Here is an 18,247-nt window from a genome sequence, read left to right on the forward strand (position 1 = left end):
AGGTATTGCTTCTGAACAAATAGACTTGATTCAGTTTGCATTTGCTGCTCAGCTGGTGCCAAGGAGCAAAGAAATCAACTCTATCAGGTCTGGGGAAGAGTTCAAAGGTTCGCTCAGTTTTCAGGAAACTCTTTCTTAAGTAGATTTTCTGGATCAGAATGAGTATTGGTCCTGGCCTCAGTTATATTTTAAAAATTCAGGTGCTAGGCAGAAGGAAGTGGGACGGAGGCAGGCTTTACTTTGGTTCCAGCCTCTCTGTCAGGATCCCTTTCTTCTCTGGCACGCCTTCGCCCAGGGACTCAGTTCTTACTCTGCACACCTTTACCGTGGGAAGCACTCGTGGTGCCTCCACCTGTTTGGGTTTGAGTCCCTGTAAGAAAGTTAACTGATAATAAGCTCAAGTATTTAGAGTTTCTCACCCTGAACTCCAAGGAAACCATCTGAGAGGTCTTCTCATCTATGAGAATCCTATATCATAAAACCCTACTATGCAAATTGACCGAATGGCCAAATGACCAGTGGAATGACCAGTCACTATGACGTGCACCGACCACCAGGGGGCAGACGCTCAACGCAGAAGCTGCCCCTTGGTAGTCAGTGCACTCCCACGGGGAGCGCCGCTCAGCCAGAAGCCGGGCTCACGGCTGGCGAGCGCAGCACGATAAGGAGCGAGGGGTCCCGGAATGCAAGAGTCCCGGACTGTGAGAGGGATGTCTGACTGCCGGCTTAGGCAAACATCCCCAGAGGGGTCCCAGACTGCAAGAGGGTGCAGGCCGGGCTGAGGGACCCTCCTCCTACCCCCTGCCCAGTGCACGAATTTCATCTAGTCTTTAATATTTGATCCTGTTCTTTGATTTCTATGAATATGTCTATGATTAATATAATAAGACTAGAGGCCCAGTGCACAAATTCATGCACAGGTGGGGTCCCTCTGGGTGGCCTGCAGGGATTGGGCCAAAACCTGCAGTCCAATGCCGCCTGCAGCTCCTACCTGCTGCTCCTGCTCATCCTGGCCCCGCTATGCCTGCCGTGGGCTCGTGCCCAATCAGTCCCGATAGGGAGAGGCTCACGCTGCCACAGCAGCGCTCACCAGCCATGAACCCTGCATCTGGCACCCTCCCAAGGGGAGTGGCCTGAAGGATCGGGCTGAAACCTGCTCTCCGACATCCCCCGAGGGGTCCTGGATTGCGAGAGGGTGCAGGCCAGGCTGAGGGACCCCACAGGGAGGGACTGCGGAAGGGCTTCAGGGCATGTCCGGCTCATCTCGCTCAGTCCTGAAAGGCCAGACCCCAGCAGCAAGCTAACCTACCAGTCGTAACATCTGCCCCCTGGGAGTCAGTGCATGTCATAGCAACTGGTCGATCAGTTGACTGTCTGCCCCTGGTGGTCAGTGCACATCATAGTGAGCGGTTGAGCAACCTTATCATATCATTAGCATATTACGCTTTGATTGTTTGTTTGGTTGTTCAGCCATTCGGTCTATTTGCATGTTACCCTTTTATTATATAGGATTTTTAGTCAAGAGGATGGGCCTTACAAGTTTGAGGAACACCAAGTTGGATGTCAAGGCTTACTACCACCGACCTGGCGGGGGGGCGTTGGCAGTGTTTGCATTGTAATATGGAACTCTTAGAGCCAAAAGGACTACAAAACTGAAGGCGGTTGTCTTTGTGTGGTGTGATGGGTAGTGGTTCATATTTTTCTCTCCACCGACTTTAAAGATGTCTTCACCCTTGTCCCTAGGGCCCACCACTGGGCTGGTCCCATATTAGCTCTTCAAGAATAAGTGCTTTTGGCTTGGCCGGTGTGGCTCAGTGGTTGAGTATCTACCTATGAACCAGGAGGTCACAGTTGGATTCCTGGTCAGGGCATATGCCCTGGGTTGCAGGCTCAGTCCCCAGTAGGGGGCATGCAGGAGGCAAACAATCAATGATTCTCTCTCATCACTGAGGTTTCTATTTCTCTCTGCCTTCCTCTTTGAAATAAATAAAAATACATTTCTTTTATAAAAAGAAGAAGTGCTTTTGAACGAATGGATTTTAAGTCCCCCAGTCAGGGATCTGGAAAAGAAGGAGTTTGTGCTGTAAATCCTCAGGTGATTAGTGTAAAACTGTGAATGGAGATACTGTTTTCAGCTTTCTTTTTAGGCCGGTTTTCAAGAGGACGCTGTGTGCATAGGTGTCGGCAGTGAATGTGCTGAGCAATACCAGAGAGTTTGTTAGATTTAGTTCCTTTCCATGGGAGATGCTAGGAGAGCAAGCCTGAGCTGTGTTGTCAATACAAATGCGATGCTTTCTGTATAGAGCCATCCAGTGGCTGTGCTGTTAGCTGTGGCATCACCTCATCGAGCACTTCCCAAGTAAGACTTACGACCTTGACAATGACTGTCACATTACACAGTCCTCAGGAGACCGAGAGGTTCCTTTGCTGGGAACATGTAGTAATTTTAAGTTACTCTCCAGGTCTTGCAAGACATCATGGTAAATTCTCGTGATAACCCTTCTGATAGCTGTGAAATTGCCTGTCTCACCGTTGCAGAAGCAGCAGTGAGACGCGCAGTCACGTGGAGCAGAAAGGTCTCAGGTGTGTAATATCGGAGTCTAAGAGGTGAGGCAGAAGGGAGAGATGCTTTATCTCGGAGAGAAGAGCTACAAACAACAGAAAAGTGTAAGACCTTTTATGGATGTCACATAGAAAAGGATAATAGTGAGGAAAAAAATATCTTGTATTTAGGGTAGATCTCACTATAAGCATGGTTAATGGTCACTGTGGGCAGGGAAGGGTCAGAGAGTACTGTTCCAGTAATACTAAATAATTTCTCTTTTTTACATGTTCTGAATTTAGGCATAATGCCTGTTGGAAATTAAGATATAGTGTGTGTGTGTGTGTGTGTGTGTGTGTGTTTAACTTCAAATGAAACAAGCCCATGGTAAAAACTTAAATTGTTATAGACAGCTGTCTGATAAAGAAGGAAAAGTATCTCGTCCTCAGATCCCTTTCCAGGGGAAACAGGTATTTTTTGCAGAACATTCCTGGTTTTATGTGTACATATAGTGTACTTATTGTTTATAAAATATACTGTTCAAATTATTTTTTAGATTTCTGTTTTTCATACTACTTGGACCTCTTTTCACCCACATCAATACAAGTAGAATTCCTTTATTTCTAAAGGTTTTAGAATAAAGCTTTACAAGTGAAGAGATTTCTAATACGAAGCTTGGAATATCTGACCAAAAAAAACAACAAAACAAAAAACTATAGAAGGGAAATAAAAACACCTAACTTAATAACTGGCTATGAAGGGTGGTTAGAGATTCATTAGAAAAACCACTTCTGAGAAATAAAAAATTCCAGCTTAGTGGCACAGTAATTTTTTATTAATTATACCTTGATTTCTGTGATTTAAAAAATTTATGGCTGTCTCTACTATACCATGAGCTCCATAAAGGTAGGGCCATGCATCCTGTTTGCTCACCGCTATAGTCCAAGTTGCTGGCCTAACGTCTGGCACAGACCTGCAGTGTTTGTGAAATGATGACATGAACAAAAAAGGGAAGCAGAATGCCACCTGAGCATGCGGTACAGTTTGTTTAAATTGCCCAGGTGACGAAACTGAGGCCTGAGACAGTATCTCTAATGTATAACTCATATAACTTGCATAGTGGCAAGGCTGCCAATGACTCTAGGATTTCTATTCTAATTACAAAGCTAAATCAAGAAAAACGCCTAAAACTCTAATTAAGTCAAGTTTCTAAAGTTCCTGGAAGAAAACTAGAAATGCCAGCAAAAGCCCTGAATACCTGTGTGTGTCCTTTTTTTATCTGAGAAATAGTAAAAATGGAATGAAAAGGTAATTACAAAAGCAGTTTATTAATTTTGCCCAGGTGCCCAGGAGACAATGGGGTTTTCATGAGTGTGGTTTCTTAGAGATGGTAAGATTTGATGCTCGAGTTGAACATGGCTCTACAATTTTAATCCTTCCTGTTCTTTGTCGGAAAAGGAGAGGAGCAGAAGGAAGCAGGTTTCTGAAGGAGCGAAAGTCACGCATTCCTGCCGAGGGGAAAGGTGCTCCCTGTGTGACCCGGCATTGGACATGATTAAAGTTACCTGTGAGGTGTACAAAAAGCAAGCATGTAGGGCGTAGTGAAGGTTTATTTCTGATGAATTGGACTCTATATGTCATAAAAGTGGAATGGCTTAAATTAGAAAGAAGGTTTTGTTTCTTATTTCATAAAAGTCTCATAGAGGTTGTCCGTCAGGGCTACGTGGTGGCCTCAGGCCAGCAGAGCCCCAGAACCTGCTGTTTGGCTCCGGCACCCTAGCCAGGGGTTTCTCTGAGGCCCAGGGTTTCTCTGAGGCGGGTTCGTGCTGCAGGATGGCAGCCTGGAACAGAGAGAAAAGGCACAAGGGCTGAAAAGATTCCCTGCCACCTGAGGTCAGCTCCCGTTAGCAGCCTGCTAGGACGTCCTACACAACATTTCTGCTTACTGCATCTTAACTAGAAACAAGGTGGGAATTTTGGGTTGATTGACCATATATTTAGCATAGAACTGGGGTTATCGAAGGAGGAAGGAGAGATCTTGGGATAAACTACTGGTCGTAGCCTTTTCCACGGGGAGTCTTCATTTGCCTTTGCTGTAGAACTTAAGAGTCGGGATTTTTGATTTGTTAGAATCTGCTAAATTAATAATTTATTATTGATCACTAGTGATGCAGATTTGAAAAAAATAGGGTAGAGAAAAACTATGATACACTTACGGAAGTACACAAAAGGTCATTAACAGAAATTTAGAGATACTCAGGATAAATATCTAGCCTTTTGAGTTTATTGCTTCCACAAAACCAGCAGCATTACTCAGTGTGAGAAAAAGTGATACAGTCTGATTCCATCCACTTGATCAGGTTTGTGCATAGTTGTGTAGCTAATTAGTGGAGATCCAGGCTCTGATGTTGGGTTGCTAGGGAGCCGAGGGTTGCTGGCAGGAGTGGCATTGTGAGCAGGAACCTCTCTCTGGCTTCCACAAGGAGAAGCCAGGCTCCATGCCAAGTGCTGAACGTACATTGTCCCATTGATAGAGTCGCCCTCGAAGATAAGGTCCTTGTTTTATATTGAAAAAGCGAGACTCGGTTTAAATAACTCAAACCATTCCTTGGTGAGCCTTTTAGAAACAGAATACGGAATCTGATATACCATGAATCTGAACCACTATTGGCAGTTTGCAAGTTATTCAAATATTAGCTTTGATTTTCCTGTCTCGTAGACAGCAGGAGGGAAGGAGATGAAAGGAGAGACCGAGACCGTGCAATCGGGATCATGGGTGTAAGGAGTGCCAATAACGAAAGGTTCTCTAAGATGCCAGCTCCCCTATCGCAGGGCCACTTTCTCACCAAGGCTTCTCAGATTCCTTCCTCCGCTCCTCTACCACCTGTAACAGGTTTCGGAGTATGCCCCAGCGCAGAGGCAGTAAACTCAACTCAGCCGCCAGGCTTTCTGATGGACAGTTTTTCTGGAGAAATACTGAAACCACTAAATCAACTAAGTTTAGACCATTAGTGATTTTTTAAAATTCTATAGCTGTTACTATCGATTAAAAATTTGGCTACGTTGCAGTGAATCTCTTGATTCTGTCTAATTCTATAAAAAGAACCATGAACTCTTTGGGGCCACCTAATGCCATTCAGTAAATGACTCTCAGGGCTCTGTGCCTAGAATTGTATCCATGTTGCATTTGCAGCATTTAATTTTGGTCCCAAATGCTTAGCTCTCATCTTGGGGGAGACGTACTTACCTGCATCTAACTAAATACATACAGGTTCTGGCAAAAGTAGGTTCACTGTTGCTCATATGGAAAGCAAAACAACAATTAGTAAATAATAATCCAAGAATAAACTCTGTTTCACGTACTCACAGCTGTAAATCTACTTTTGCCCCACCCTGTATTATAACAGTTCTGGGGCGAGTGTTACAACAAAAAGTGTAAAGGAGTTTGCTTTGAATCTAACTACTTAACAATAGGGGTGCTCTTTTAGAAATCTTCAAAAGGAAGACTTGTGGGTGGTTGTCAACACCAGACCTTTGTTTGAAATAGGCAGGTAGAGTCACACCTGTGTTTGGGTGGATTACAGGAGGGGTGGCGAGTCGTGGTAATTCTAGATCAGCTTAAGAGAGAGGAGAGCCCTCGTTCAGCCAGCCTGCTCACGTCCACGGTCAGACTTGTTTCTCCTCCCTCTGACTTCTGCTAAGCAGGAGCAGAGCTGCTTCCGCCCTTGAGTGGACAGTGAGTTGGTGTTACCCTCTGAGAACCAGAATTTAAATTGTACCTCAGTGTGATGCATGACGCAGTCGTGCCCGGATCTGCATGTGAAGTAGAAACTGACAAGAGCTAGTTAACAAACTTTTCCTGTGACCTTTGGATTTGTTCTTTCCTTCTGTGCCACAGGTCTGATCATATTAGTTATAATAGGAAAGAAATAAGGTTCAGAACTCGAAAAGATTACAAGAATACTGTGTGTGCATGTTTGCTTTTTATCTAATTTAGGACCGTGAAAACAGATACTTTTCAATCTAGCAATAATGTGCATCTGTGCATGTGCATTTTAAAATGTGCTTTTAAAGGGAGACTTTTCAGAAAGTGGAAAATGGCAACATATCACACATTTAGAAGCCTGGGCCCTAGCCAGCCCAGAGAAACGTGGGAAGGATGCCCACTCTTGTTGATTCCCATTTCCTCCCTACACTGTCAAGAAACTTTGGTTTGGGATATCGGAATGCCAGATGGGTATACCCCCCACACCCCAGATTAGAAGTTGAAGGGAGATGGGAAAGAAATATTAGGATACCTGCACCCAAAGCCAACCACACTGTTTTGTTCATGACTCTGTGCTGTTACTTCAACTATCTTAGCAGGTATGATAAATTGGCTCAATAAACACCAATTACACACTCCTTCCTCTCTTCCTTTACTCTAGAAGTGAGAAAACAAAAATACTGAATTTCCCAGCCTCTTTCACAGCCAGGGTTGTGCGTGATCTATAATTCTCGCCAAAGAGATGTGAGTGAAACCTCTGGGAGGCTTCTCTTCCCTTATTTACCTTCCTCTTCCTCTTTGAGACTGTGGGCATGATAAATGGAAGTGCAGTAGCTATCTTGAGACTGAGGATAAAAGCCAAATGCTAAGGGCGGCTGAGAAGGCATACAGAAAAGGGCCTATTTATTTGATGATATCCTTGGCACCTCCATCAGCTCTGGGTTTCTAACATCCAGGCTTCTTATTACGTGAGAAAAATAAACCACTTTCTCGTTTAAGCGACTATTTGTAGCTTTAAATGTTATTGTACTGTTACTGCTGTTGAACACAGTCTTGAGTGATATTCATTTCCTTTTTACGTGGTAGAGCAGACTGACCTGTTTGTCAATTTGTAGGAGGCATGTAATAAATGTAGTATCCCACTTTCTCTGTATTATTGCATCTATTTTAGACTTGTCTCTGTCCCATCCTGTTCTAAATAAAAGCAAAAGTTGGAATGCAGCTTAGCATTAATGGTGTCACTCTAACATCATTTCAGTAAGTGTGTGTGTCACGTGCTTTGCTGGGTGCTCTGAATATAATGGTGAGTGGGATGAGAGCCTTGCTTTTAGGGGTCTTGTGGGCAAGTCGGGGAGACCACACATACATGCACACTGTGGGTGAGTGCTTTGGTAAAAGTCCATGGTGCTGTGAGAATGCAGGGAAAGGGTATGAGCCAGTTAGCTTTTACTGTATAACAAACTACTCCAAACTCAGTGGTTTAGAACAACCACCATTTCCTTACCTCATGATTCTGCAGGTCACCACCTTGGGCTGCTGGCAGCTGGGCATTTCCGGTCTCGGCAGGGCTCACTCGTGCTGAGTTGGCGAGGTGTGGGTGGTCTAGGCTGGCCTCACCCATCCAGGGCGGTTTGTAGTCTCTCCTTTAGCATGAGCTAGTTCTGAGACCAAGATCTCTACTCCTTCTGAACTCCAGTAACACAACTTTTAAGTTAGCATTTGTGCCCTTTGATATAATTATTTTTCCTTTATATCCGATGGAAAGCTCCATGAGGATCTAACTCCCCAAGATGAATATTATTGGGATAATAAGGGTTTGATTTTGTTGAATGAATAAGTAAAGGCTTAAATGAATTACACTTTGTCTATGTACAGATCTTTAGCATATTTGTGTTTATTCCCTTAGTTATGTGGTGATGCCTGCTGCACTGAGGGCAACAGGCCACTGAGGTGGAAATATGGAACATAAATAAAAACCAAAATTTTAAGTTGAGAAAGTATATGCTAAGTTTGCAGGCAATGCAGGAGCAGGTATTTGTGTGACATCCCAGGAGAAAGTTTGGCAGAATGTAATAATTTTACCTGCGTTTGGCATTACACAGCAGAGGGGAGCTCGCCAATTTATATAATGGGGGAACTCTTGCCTTTGTTCATCATTCTTGTTAGAAAGCTTAATATTTGTTTCTGATCATTTCGAATTAATTTGTACCCAGAATGGAATCGCCCAAATTAGTTCTTTTTCTTTGAAATGATTTTATTTTGATGTTGATCTTCCTCTGCAAAATCACTTAACAAGTCTCACAGCTTTCTGGCCTATCAAATTGGATGCCTACAGCAACTATGGCAGAGATAAGAGCTCGAGTATCACCCACATTTTACAGGTTAGGAACACTGGAAAGGAAATGGGGGAGGTTGGAGGACCTAGTAAGGTCACAAAACAGAACCACAAAGCACATCTTTCAACCTAGCGCTGGCTCTGTCTGGACATTACAATTTCAATGCTTAAAATAATTGGAAGTGTTAATCAAGATGTAATTGCTTTGCCAGCATGTTAATAGATAGTTCAGTAACATAACACTCACTTGACAGTTCATCATATTCATGTGGGGAGTTTCTCACCAGGGTCAGTAGCGACTAGTAAGTGCCTTTTTACTGCCCTCTTTGTTAGAAGGGTTCAAAGCAAAGCTTAAACCAAACATGGCAAAAGAGCCTTCTTGGCTGGTGTGTGTTTTAAAGGAAAGCAAAATCTTGTAAGTGGAACTGATAGGAAGGTGTGACACAGCCTAGAGTTAAAATACCTGAGAAGACAAATGGCTTTTTGATCTCTTGAGACCTACAGATGAATTAAAACCCCTCCGTATATAGACCAGTGCAGCTGATCACTCAAATTGGGATTTTAAAAAAATGCAGAAGCAGGACACTTAGAATATTGTCTTCATGTCAGAAATGCACCTTCGTGCTTGAAAATGATAAAAAATTACAATCGATCCTTACAACTGTTCTGTTCATCTTTATTGATCAGGTGCAAGAAAGATAAATCGCAGCCCAAATAAGATTATAGTAAATGTTAGCATCGGAGGGAACTGGAGGTTGATAGAGAGCCATTCATCATCTCAAATGGTGACCTGTCCATTCTGCAGCCACCCCGAGTCGGCTGTCTAATCACATACCTATTGATTTTATCTACATCCAACCAACCTGGATGTGACTGTCATTGGACAACCCAGATTGTTAAATGCAAAGGGGTCACTGGTGTGAAGAGGATTTCATTTTCATTTTCTCACCAACCAACAATGATTTATGAAAAAATAAACTACCCCCAGTCATGCATGTGAAGCCTGAGTGATTAGAGAATGAAGGTGCACAATAGACCGCTGCATTGTGTTCGTTTGTACTGCCGTGCCTTTTGCAGGATATTTCATTGAGTCTGAAGGCTCCTGGGGTCATCGAGGCCACCCCCTGCAGGCAGGCTGCAAAGTAGCCAGCCAGAGTGGATAATTTTTAATCTTGCTTCCCCAGGAAAGGCGTTACTTTGCTATTACAACTTGATTTATGTTGCTTATGTGTTCATTCATGGAATAATGGAAACATGTTTTGGTATAAAAATTATGTCAATCCATCCCTTCATTCTTACTGATTAATTTGTTATAAATGTTGATGCTGGTGTGGTCACCTGGAGGTGATTGAACACATTCTACTCCATAGAGAATCCATCTTGAAGACACAAATACAGTGTAAAAGGAAATGATCTTTAATATCCCAGGTGGAACACTGGAATAATAGGCCAGCGTGATAGGCGTGAATTTCATTATTCAGTCTCAAGCATCTTTTGATCTTACAGTGATCGATTCCAAATAAGGGAGAACTAAATAATCCTTCAAACCTATGTTAGGAGTCTTATCAGAGGGATCAAATAATGATGAATTATAACTATGAGAGTTTACTCTGTAATTTCAGCCTAGATACCCACAACTGGATACTGGTACATGGAATTTTATAAGAATCCATTCCACTTGTGTAAGAAGTCTTTCTCCTACTGCTTGAGTGGCTGAAGCAAGAGCTCATGTGTTTTTTGTCATTGTACATCTTGCACACGTTTTGTCCTCTTGAAAAGTGAAAACTCTGCTATCAATCTTTATCCACAGAGCTCAGAGTTCTACAAAGTCACCACTGAACAATATCAGAAAGCTGCTGAGGAGGTGGAAGCAAAGTTCAAGTAAGTTTTTTAAAGTATTATAATTACTCTTCTTGACAAGATGAAAGGACAACTTCATTGCTTTTTTAATAGGAGATCGTTTGGTGTGTAGCCCTCTGGATAACTTGGAAGTGGGTGGGTTGAGATGGACCCCTGTTATCTGCTGTAGTGGAATCCAAATGCAAGGACAAGACATTTGATAAAAGCTTGTTACCAACTCGATTTTATGAACTAAGGGGAAATAGAAAGCCATAGTAATAGAATTTTCATTTGCGGTGATATACGATAGGCTACCCTTGTTAATGAAGGCAATATTAAATTGCCATTTCTATTAATAAAAACATAGAAACCATTCACTTTTGCATAATAAAATGACGGGCATGTCCAAATTGGTGTATCCCCTTTTCTCATGTTTAAGCTGTTTCATTTCTTCACATGTACCTTGAAAGCATTTAAATCACAGACTTTACCTTACCCTTGATTATGAAGGGGATGTTAAATTGCTACCTCTATTAAGGTTCTATCATTGATGGATCAAAGTGTCCGTGGCCCATAGCTCTGTATTTTTCCTTTGCTGCCAGGTTTCACATTAAGTAAGAAGGCATCATTCAGAATTTTCCCGAGTGTATAACTAGTGCTATTGTGTAACCTCTGTTGGTAGCAAAGCAAAAAAAAAATAAAAAGGTGTTGTGACAGGTTTAGTTGAAAGATGGCATTGGGCTCTGACCTCCTTCCTTGCGCATGTTTCTGAGCATTTGATAAAATGATTAAACCACAAAGTGGAACGTTATTGCTTTTTGCTATCATGTAATTTGTGTGATAATGGATATTAGTGTTATTTTAATATTGATTAAAAATGTTTTTTAAAGATGGTTTGAGATATTTAAATACACAGAAACCTCCATTCTTCATTAGTGAATTATTTAGGGGCTGGAGGAAGAGACCTTCTAAGAATGGCGCATAAATCTCACTCTTAAAGGGTTAATGTGCTATCTTAAGAATTTAGACATAGAATTGCATGTAGATTTCAGAAGGTACACCATACAGGTATTTTTATGATTTTCTCTTCCCCCTAATGATAAAGCAACAGTTTTTAACCTTTTTGTCTCAATACTATGAGAACCTTTGACTTGGTACCCTGGCTGTTTCTTCAATACAAGATAATAGTTATATAAAAAACAAAAACTTGAGGTAAATCAAAGGAAATCACTTCTGACTAGGATGATCTAGGAAGTCATCATAAAGAAGATGTTTTAGATGAGGCTTGAAGTAGAGCTTTGGTGGAAAGGAAAGGTATTCAGAAGAAAAATCCACAGTTGATGCGGATCTTAGATAAGATCCTCACAAGATAAAGTTGGAAAGATTGATAGGGTCATTCATTAGTTGTTGGGCTAAGAAGTGGGTCTTCATTTAGCAAGAAGTCTTTAACCAGGTGAGTACCTTGATATCTGTGCTTTTTTAGGAATATTAGTGAATGTGAGCTTTGATTAGAGGCATGAGAAACAAGAGCCGGAAGTACTAGATGAGAGGTCTCTATAAGTGAAAGAGAAGAAAAGAGACTGATGCAAAAAAAACTCATTGAAAGATTAGACATGAATCAGTGATTGATTGGTGAGTTTGCTAGGGCTGCCATAGCCAAGGACTGCAGGCTGAGCGGCTAAAACAATGGAGTTTACTTCCTCACAGTTCTGGGGGTAGAATTTCAAGGTCAAGGTGCCAGCAGGTTGGTTTGTTCTGAGGCTTCGCTCCTTGGCAGGTAGGGGGCTGTTTCCTCCCTGTCTTCACATGGTCTTCCCTCTCTGCATCCGTCTCCTAATCGCCCTCTCTTTTTATAAATCCCATTTGATTAGGGTTCATTCTATTGACTTCATTTTAACTTAATGACCTTCATCCAAATATGCTTTCTAGCATACCATGCATCAGGACTTCAATATATGAATTGAGAGGGAGGGGACACAGTTCAGCCCATTCACCTGGAGAGAAGGGGCAAAGGAGAGTCTAGCACAGCCGTGGGCAAACTACGGCCCGCCCATTTGAAATGAATAAAACTAAAAAAAAAAAAAGACCGTACCCTTTTATGTAATGATGTTTACTTTGAATTTATATTAGTTCACACAAACACTCCATCCATGCTTTTGTTCTGGCCCTCCAGTCCAGTTTAAGAACCCATTGTGGCCCTCGGGTCAAAAAGTTTGCCCACCCCTGGTCTAGCAGATGTGAAGATTGGTGGAAGCTGGATTTTCTAGAGAGAGGTAAAACTGGTTTTAGGGGAGAAGATTCTCTTCTCCCATGTCATTTAGCCTGGGCTCCTACTGGAGAATGAAAAGCTTCACAGCGCACAAAAATAATGTCATGAGGACTTACCTTCTCCAAGACAACATAGCCTGTAGGTTAGACTTAGTTTTAAGCAGAGCCTCAACAGCATTCTCTCTCTTATCTTTATAACAGATTATTCTTTATTATATCCTACTCTCTTCTGGAATAGTGAAGAATTTAGCCTTTTCCAAAGAAGGTCTTAGTACCCAGCTCCTGGGAGGTAACCTATAAAACCTTGGAATTTCCCAAGTGATAGAAGTGTCTTCTTAGTCCTGATGGGCCCCTCAGGCCATGTGCTGTCAGCCTGGCCCTCTGGGGAATTGCTGCTGGAGCCTGAATTCAATCATATGGGCCGTCAATTTAGTAAGCCTATGTCAGAGGCCCAAATGAAAGACCCTGAAGGGTAGTTGAACTTCTCTTGCTGATGCTATGTTGCATATTGTCAGGCCTCCATACCAGGAAGATAGCGACTCTTTGGGACAATGGAAACTGCTTTTGGAACCCTCCCAGACTCTGTCCTCTGTGTCTCTTCCCTTGGTTGTTTCTCTGTATCATTTTCCATAAGTCATAACTGTGCATTCAATGGCTTTCTGTGAGATCTGTGAATCCTCTTAGCCAGTAGTCGAAGGTTAGGGTGGTTTGAGGAACCCCTTGAATTTGCAGATGATGTAAGAAGTGCAAACAGCCCTGGCTGGTTTGGCTCAGTGGATAGAGTGTCGGCCTGCAGACTGAAGGGTCCAAGGTTCGATTCTGGTCAAGGGCACATGCCCGGGTTGCGGGCTCAATCCCTTCTCTCTCATCATTGATGTTTCTGTCTCTCTTTCCCTCTCCCTTCTCTTGAATCAATTAAAAAAAATACTTTTTAAAAAAGTGAGAACAGTTGGGGACCGTACCTCAGACTTTGTAGTTGGCTAACCCTAATACAAACAAAAACCCAGGTTTTATATACTGTGAAGGACTTTTAAGAGCTAGTTTTGCAGAGTAGCTTTCATTATATAATTGTTTTTCCAGCTTCTGCCTGCTAGACTGAGCTTCCTAGAATATTGTATTTTGATTTGCAGTGATTTCACTAGCTTCACATCTAGGAAGTGGTGGTGCTTGGGCTGTAAAGATGTATCTATGCTCTTCGAAGGCACAGAGTTTGCTCAGGGAACTATGTTTCTTCTCAGAAAGTTGGCCATCTCAGATAATCATCTCAGATCACCACGACAAGGTCAGTCTCTCACAGGGCAGTGTACTGGAGTCTGTCCACTGCATGACTGCAGCAGTTCCTCTGAGGGGCGAGCTTGGAATGACTTTGAGGAGAATTTAGTTCAGCTTTTTCTGATGGAGGGGTTCATTTGGGTGCATCTTGGTTACAGGAGTTGGAAGCTTTTTAAATTGCAACTATAAGGGTGATGTTATACACCTGATAGGGGGTCACACAAAATCTCTGTAAAGAGCAAGAAAGCTGAGAGCATTTGAGGCCGTGCATGGTGAACCCCAGTCACATTGATGCATCCTGCCATGAGAGCTAATGGGGTTATTTTAGGGATGCTTAAATATTAACTCACACTCAGGCCCTCCGTTTATAGTTTTGGCAGTAAACCATTGAAACACTGTAGATTTAAGGGGATTTTTTTTCCTACTTTATCAGTACCTCATTCCTTCTTAGAGCTCCTGTGTGGCTCGTTCTCTGCCGAGTACTGAATGCACAGCTGTGAGGAGTCAGGAGGCCTTGCTAGCAGGGAACAGAGAGTTCACCAGCGGGAACAAGAGGAAGGTGGAGTTTAAACAGAGCTTTTTACAGAAACAAAGTTAGGTCTGCTGTGATGGGCTAATTACATCCCTAATATTTACCTTTTTTTTCCCAGGGGGAATTAAACAATTTGGAGATAAAGAATCTGTACTGTTTATTTGCCTACAAGAACTTTTGCTCATACTAGCTTTAAAATTTTAGCTTATAAGACTCAAATTACTGAGCAAATCCAGCATATTTTACATCTAATTTTAATTCAACAGTTAACCTTTTCTTTTCCCAATCCAACCAGAACAGTCTTATTAGCACTTTATATCACCTTTACCACCCTTTGTTATTATCTGTTAATTAGAGCAACTTATGGTGCTAGTTACTCGTTATGGTGATGGTATCAGGTTATAGCTCAGCCTACTGAAAATTATGTTCTGTATTAATCCTTATTTTCTACCTTATAGGTGATTAATCAATAAAATGTCATAATGATGTTACATTGATAGTGTTTAGCACAGGTCTTGCACAGGTAAATGCCCAATAAATATTAGATTATTTTTATTATATTACATATTATAGGATAATATTTAGTTATAATATTATTTCATTATATCCAACTCAACTTATGAAACTATACACCATAGGAGAAATTTCTGTATTTGTTTCCAAACAAAATCTAGAAGGTGTTGACTGGCCCCCTTTCCCCCTGAAACAACAATGACACAACATTAGAAAGAGTGCTCATCCTTAGAGAGCTCACAGTCCAGGGGTGACAGCACCTGCAGCACTCGTGACAGGATGGCACTGTGGGGCATGTGTCACAGCAGGATGGACAGTGCCCGGGCCTGCTTCCTGGGCAGCCTCAGAACCCCCTCTCCGTTTGGAGTAGAGCCCGCACCACGCCTGCAACAGGCAGTGTTGTCACCAGTGTTACATGCATGCAATTTTTAAAATTTTTTATTGAAGAGTTATATTCTGTCTCAGAGCAAAAACCTTGCTTTAATACTGTAAGGTGCATTGCAGGTGTGCCATGCCGCAAGTTATTATTGAGGCACCAAAAGCTGTAGTTGGTGACCAGAGGGCTTGGAAAAATGCATGAATTTTTACCATTTAGAGCATGTAACACTGATATTTACAGGTTTTCTCGTTGAAACAGGCCCAGGGCATCTCAGGCGGTACATAAGTATTGCCATAGCACTTCTTTTGATGTTCAGGTGCCTCAGAAATGTGTTCAATGTCATGATTTTGTGGGCCCTCCAAAGGTTTTGTTGTTAACATGCAAGCAAACAATATTAAACAACATTCTCTAAATTATGGCTGCCAAGTACTGAAACTTAGTAATGAAATCAAATTACAAAAAAATTTCATGTAGAGCTGTACAAAATTCGTAAAATTAAAAATTTATAAAAACCAATATTAACTAAATATAAGGCAATATCAAAGGAGTGTGGAATATTTTTTTAAAGTATATTTTATTGATTTTTTACAGAGAGGAAGGGAGAGGGATAGAGAGCGAGAAACATCGATGAGAGAGAAACATCGATCAGCTGCCTCCTGACCACCCCCTACTGGGGATGTGCCCGCAACCGAGGTACATGCCCTTGACCGGAATTGAACCTGGGACCCTTCAGTCCACAGGCTGACGCTCTATCCACTGAGCCAAACCAGTCAAGGCAGGAGTGTGGAATATTTTAAAGGCAGTGTAAACCTTGTGAAAACAATGTAATATCAAACAAATGAAAAGCATTATAAAGACACTTTGTATTCATTCCCATGCTGTTCTTTAGGCCAGTTTCTACCCTTCAGAAAGGAAAAAACAATACATTCTGGGAAGTGGCATGGTGCTTTCATTAGAGGTACATGTTTCCACGTGGCTTCCATTTCTCCGAAGGATGAAGCGCTTGGAAAGCAGTGTGGTTCTATGCAATCGTAGGTGGAAGGCTGGGGACATTCCTGTGTGCCAGGTTATAGAAGTCACTTTCACGTTCATCCTTGAACAAAGTGGTCGAAACCTGACTTAAAATTGTATGTTCTGGGTTATCCTTATAAGGCCTTAAAAGATTAATTACCCTGTGGAAGAAGTTTAGGCATTTTAGACTATCTGAGGAATGCTATGCAAAACTCCTACAGATAACATGGATTTTGTAAGTATTATATACATTCAAAAGTTTTCCTTAAACTGTAAAATTCTTGTTGTTACTAGAGTTTCACTTTGGGAATACTGTTTTGTTTCTCTTTTGGGTGTGTGATTGTAATAGCTGTGCAGTAACTCCTCACTTAGCATCACTGATAGGTTCTCGGACTTTAAGCGAAATACTGTATAACAAAACCGATTTTTACCATAGGCTAATTGATAAAAATGAGAGTTAAGTTCTGATGGCATATTTCTGGTCACCAAACTTCTAAAACTAAAAACAAAACCAACCTTCTAAAGACCCCAAACACTTCTAATATTAAACATTTCTAATAAATGTGACCTGTGCATTTAAGAAAAATTAATAAACACACGTAAGATAATGATTTTCCAACGAGTTCAGGGTTGTGGGTGGCCAGAGCCCATCCTGGCAGCGCAGGGTGCAGATTGGGACCCAGCCCTGGATGGGATGCCCTTCCTTGCAGGGCACTCACTTTCCCCACCCCCAGTGACTCAACACTGGTCCCAGTGAACCTCACATGCACATCTCAGGGATGTGGGAGGAAACCAGAGTCCCCAGAGAAAACCCACATAGACGTGGGGAGAAGGTACAAACTCCACACAGACAGTGGTTCCAACCCAGAATTTATTTTTTTTCCTCATTATTGTAACAAAAAGACTGTGAAGAAAGTGCCATTATTCGAGGGCCAACTGTACTACAAATGAATTAGTGAAGCTGAGGGTGACACGCCAATGGTATCAGCAGGTGTTTCTCATGTTCTCTATAATTATACATGTGGATCATGGACAATTTTAAGCAACGGTGTTTAAAGATCCTGCTTAATTGGCTGTAAAATAATTAAATAAGCTTTTGACTGGCAAATTTATAATTCTGTTAGATGCATAAGCCAGCGTGCCTGCATGTCAATGTGACTTCAGTTTGAAAATATTAGATTAATAGAACTAATTGTACTGCAAGTACAAAGTTTACTCTGATTAATCGTCTCGGAACTCTTCTAGAAGTTTAGGCAAGTAAATTTATGTGACTTACCTTTATGCTTAAACTTTTAATTAAAACTTATTTCAAAAGTTTGTGCTTTTCAGGCTCTCTATGCTTCTCTCTCCAGTTTTTCCAAAGTTGAGCTCCTGCAATTTTTCAGTGACTCCAGCTGCCTTATTGAATATCTTGGCTTATCAAAAGGATGAAAATTATATACTGTTGTACATGTATTTGTATCTGTAGCTGACAGGTACCCTGCACATCATCTCTAACACTTATTGATGTCTACTTATAACCTACTTTATGCTGCGTGAATGGCTATGGTATACCAAATGTACATGATAAATGTTTTATCTCTGATTCTCATTGATCAGCTTCTAAATGATCGAATGGTTTATCTCAGTAAGACACTAATTCACATTGATCAGATTCTAAATGACCAAGTTGACTTGGTTTCTGCTGAACACAAATTGTATTAAAACAACATTACTTGAACATGCTGCCTTTTCTAATGCAGGAGTTATGTTACCAGCAGTTACATTATAACTGGAGTTATTGCATTATA

General features: G+C 41.6%; 1 protein-coding gene across 1 annotated transcript in view; it reads left to right on the forward strand.

Moving 5' to 3' along the window:
- Positions 1-18,247, forward strand: part of CHCHD3 (coiled-coil-helix-coiled-coil-helix domain containing 3) — a 265,354-nt gene that overhangs the window by 201,544 nt on the left and 45,563 nt on the right. Inside the window, exon 6 of the mRNA XM_006088332.3 lies at positions 10,454-10,524. Within this exon, the coding sequence (XP_006088394.1) occupies positions 10,454-10,524 (71 nt within the window). The remainder of the gene's footprint in view (positions 1-10,453; positions 10,525-18,247) is intronic.

This window comes from Myotis lucifugus, unplaced genomic scaffold (assembly GCF_000147115.1).
Source record: "Myotis lucifugus unplaced genomic scaffold, Myoluc2.0 scaffold_46, whole genome shotgun sequence".
NCBI lineage: Eukaryota > Metazoa > Chordata > Mammalia > Chiroptera > Vespertilionidae > Myotis > Myotis lucifugus.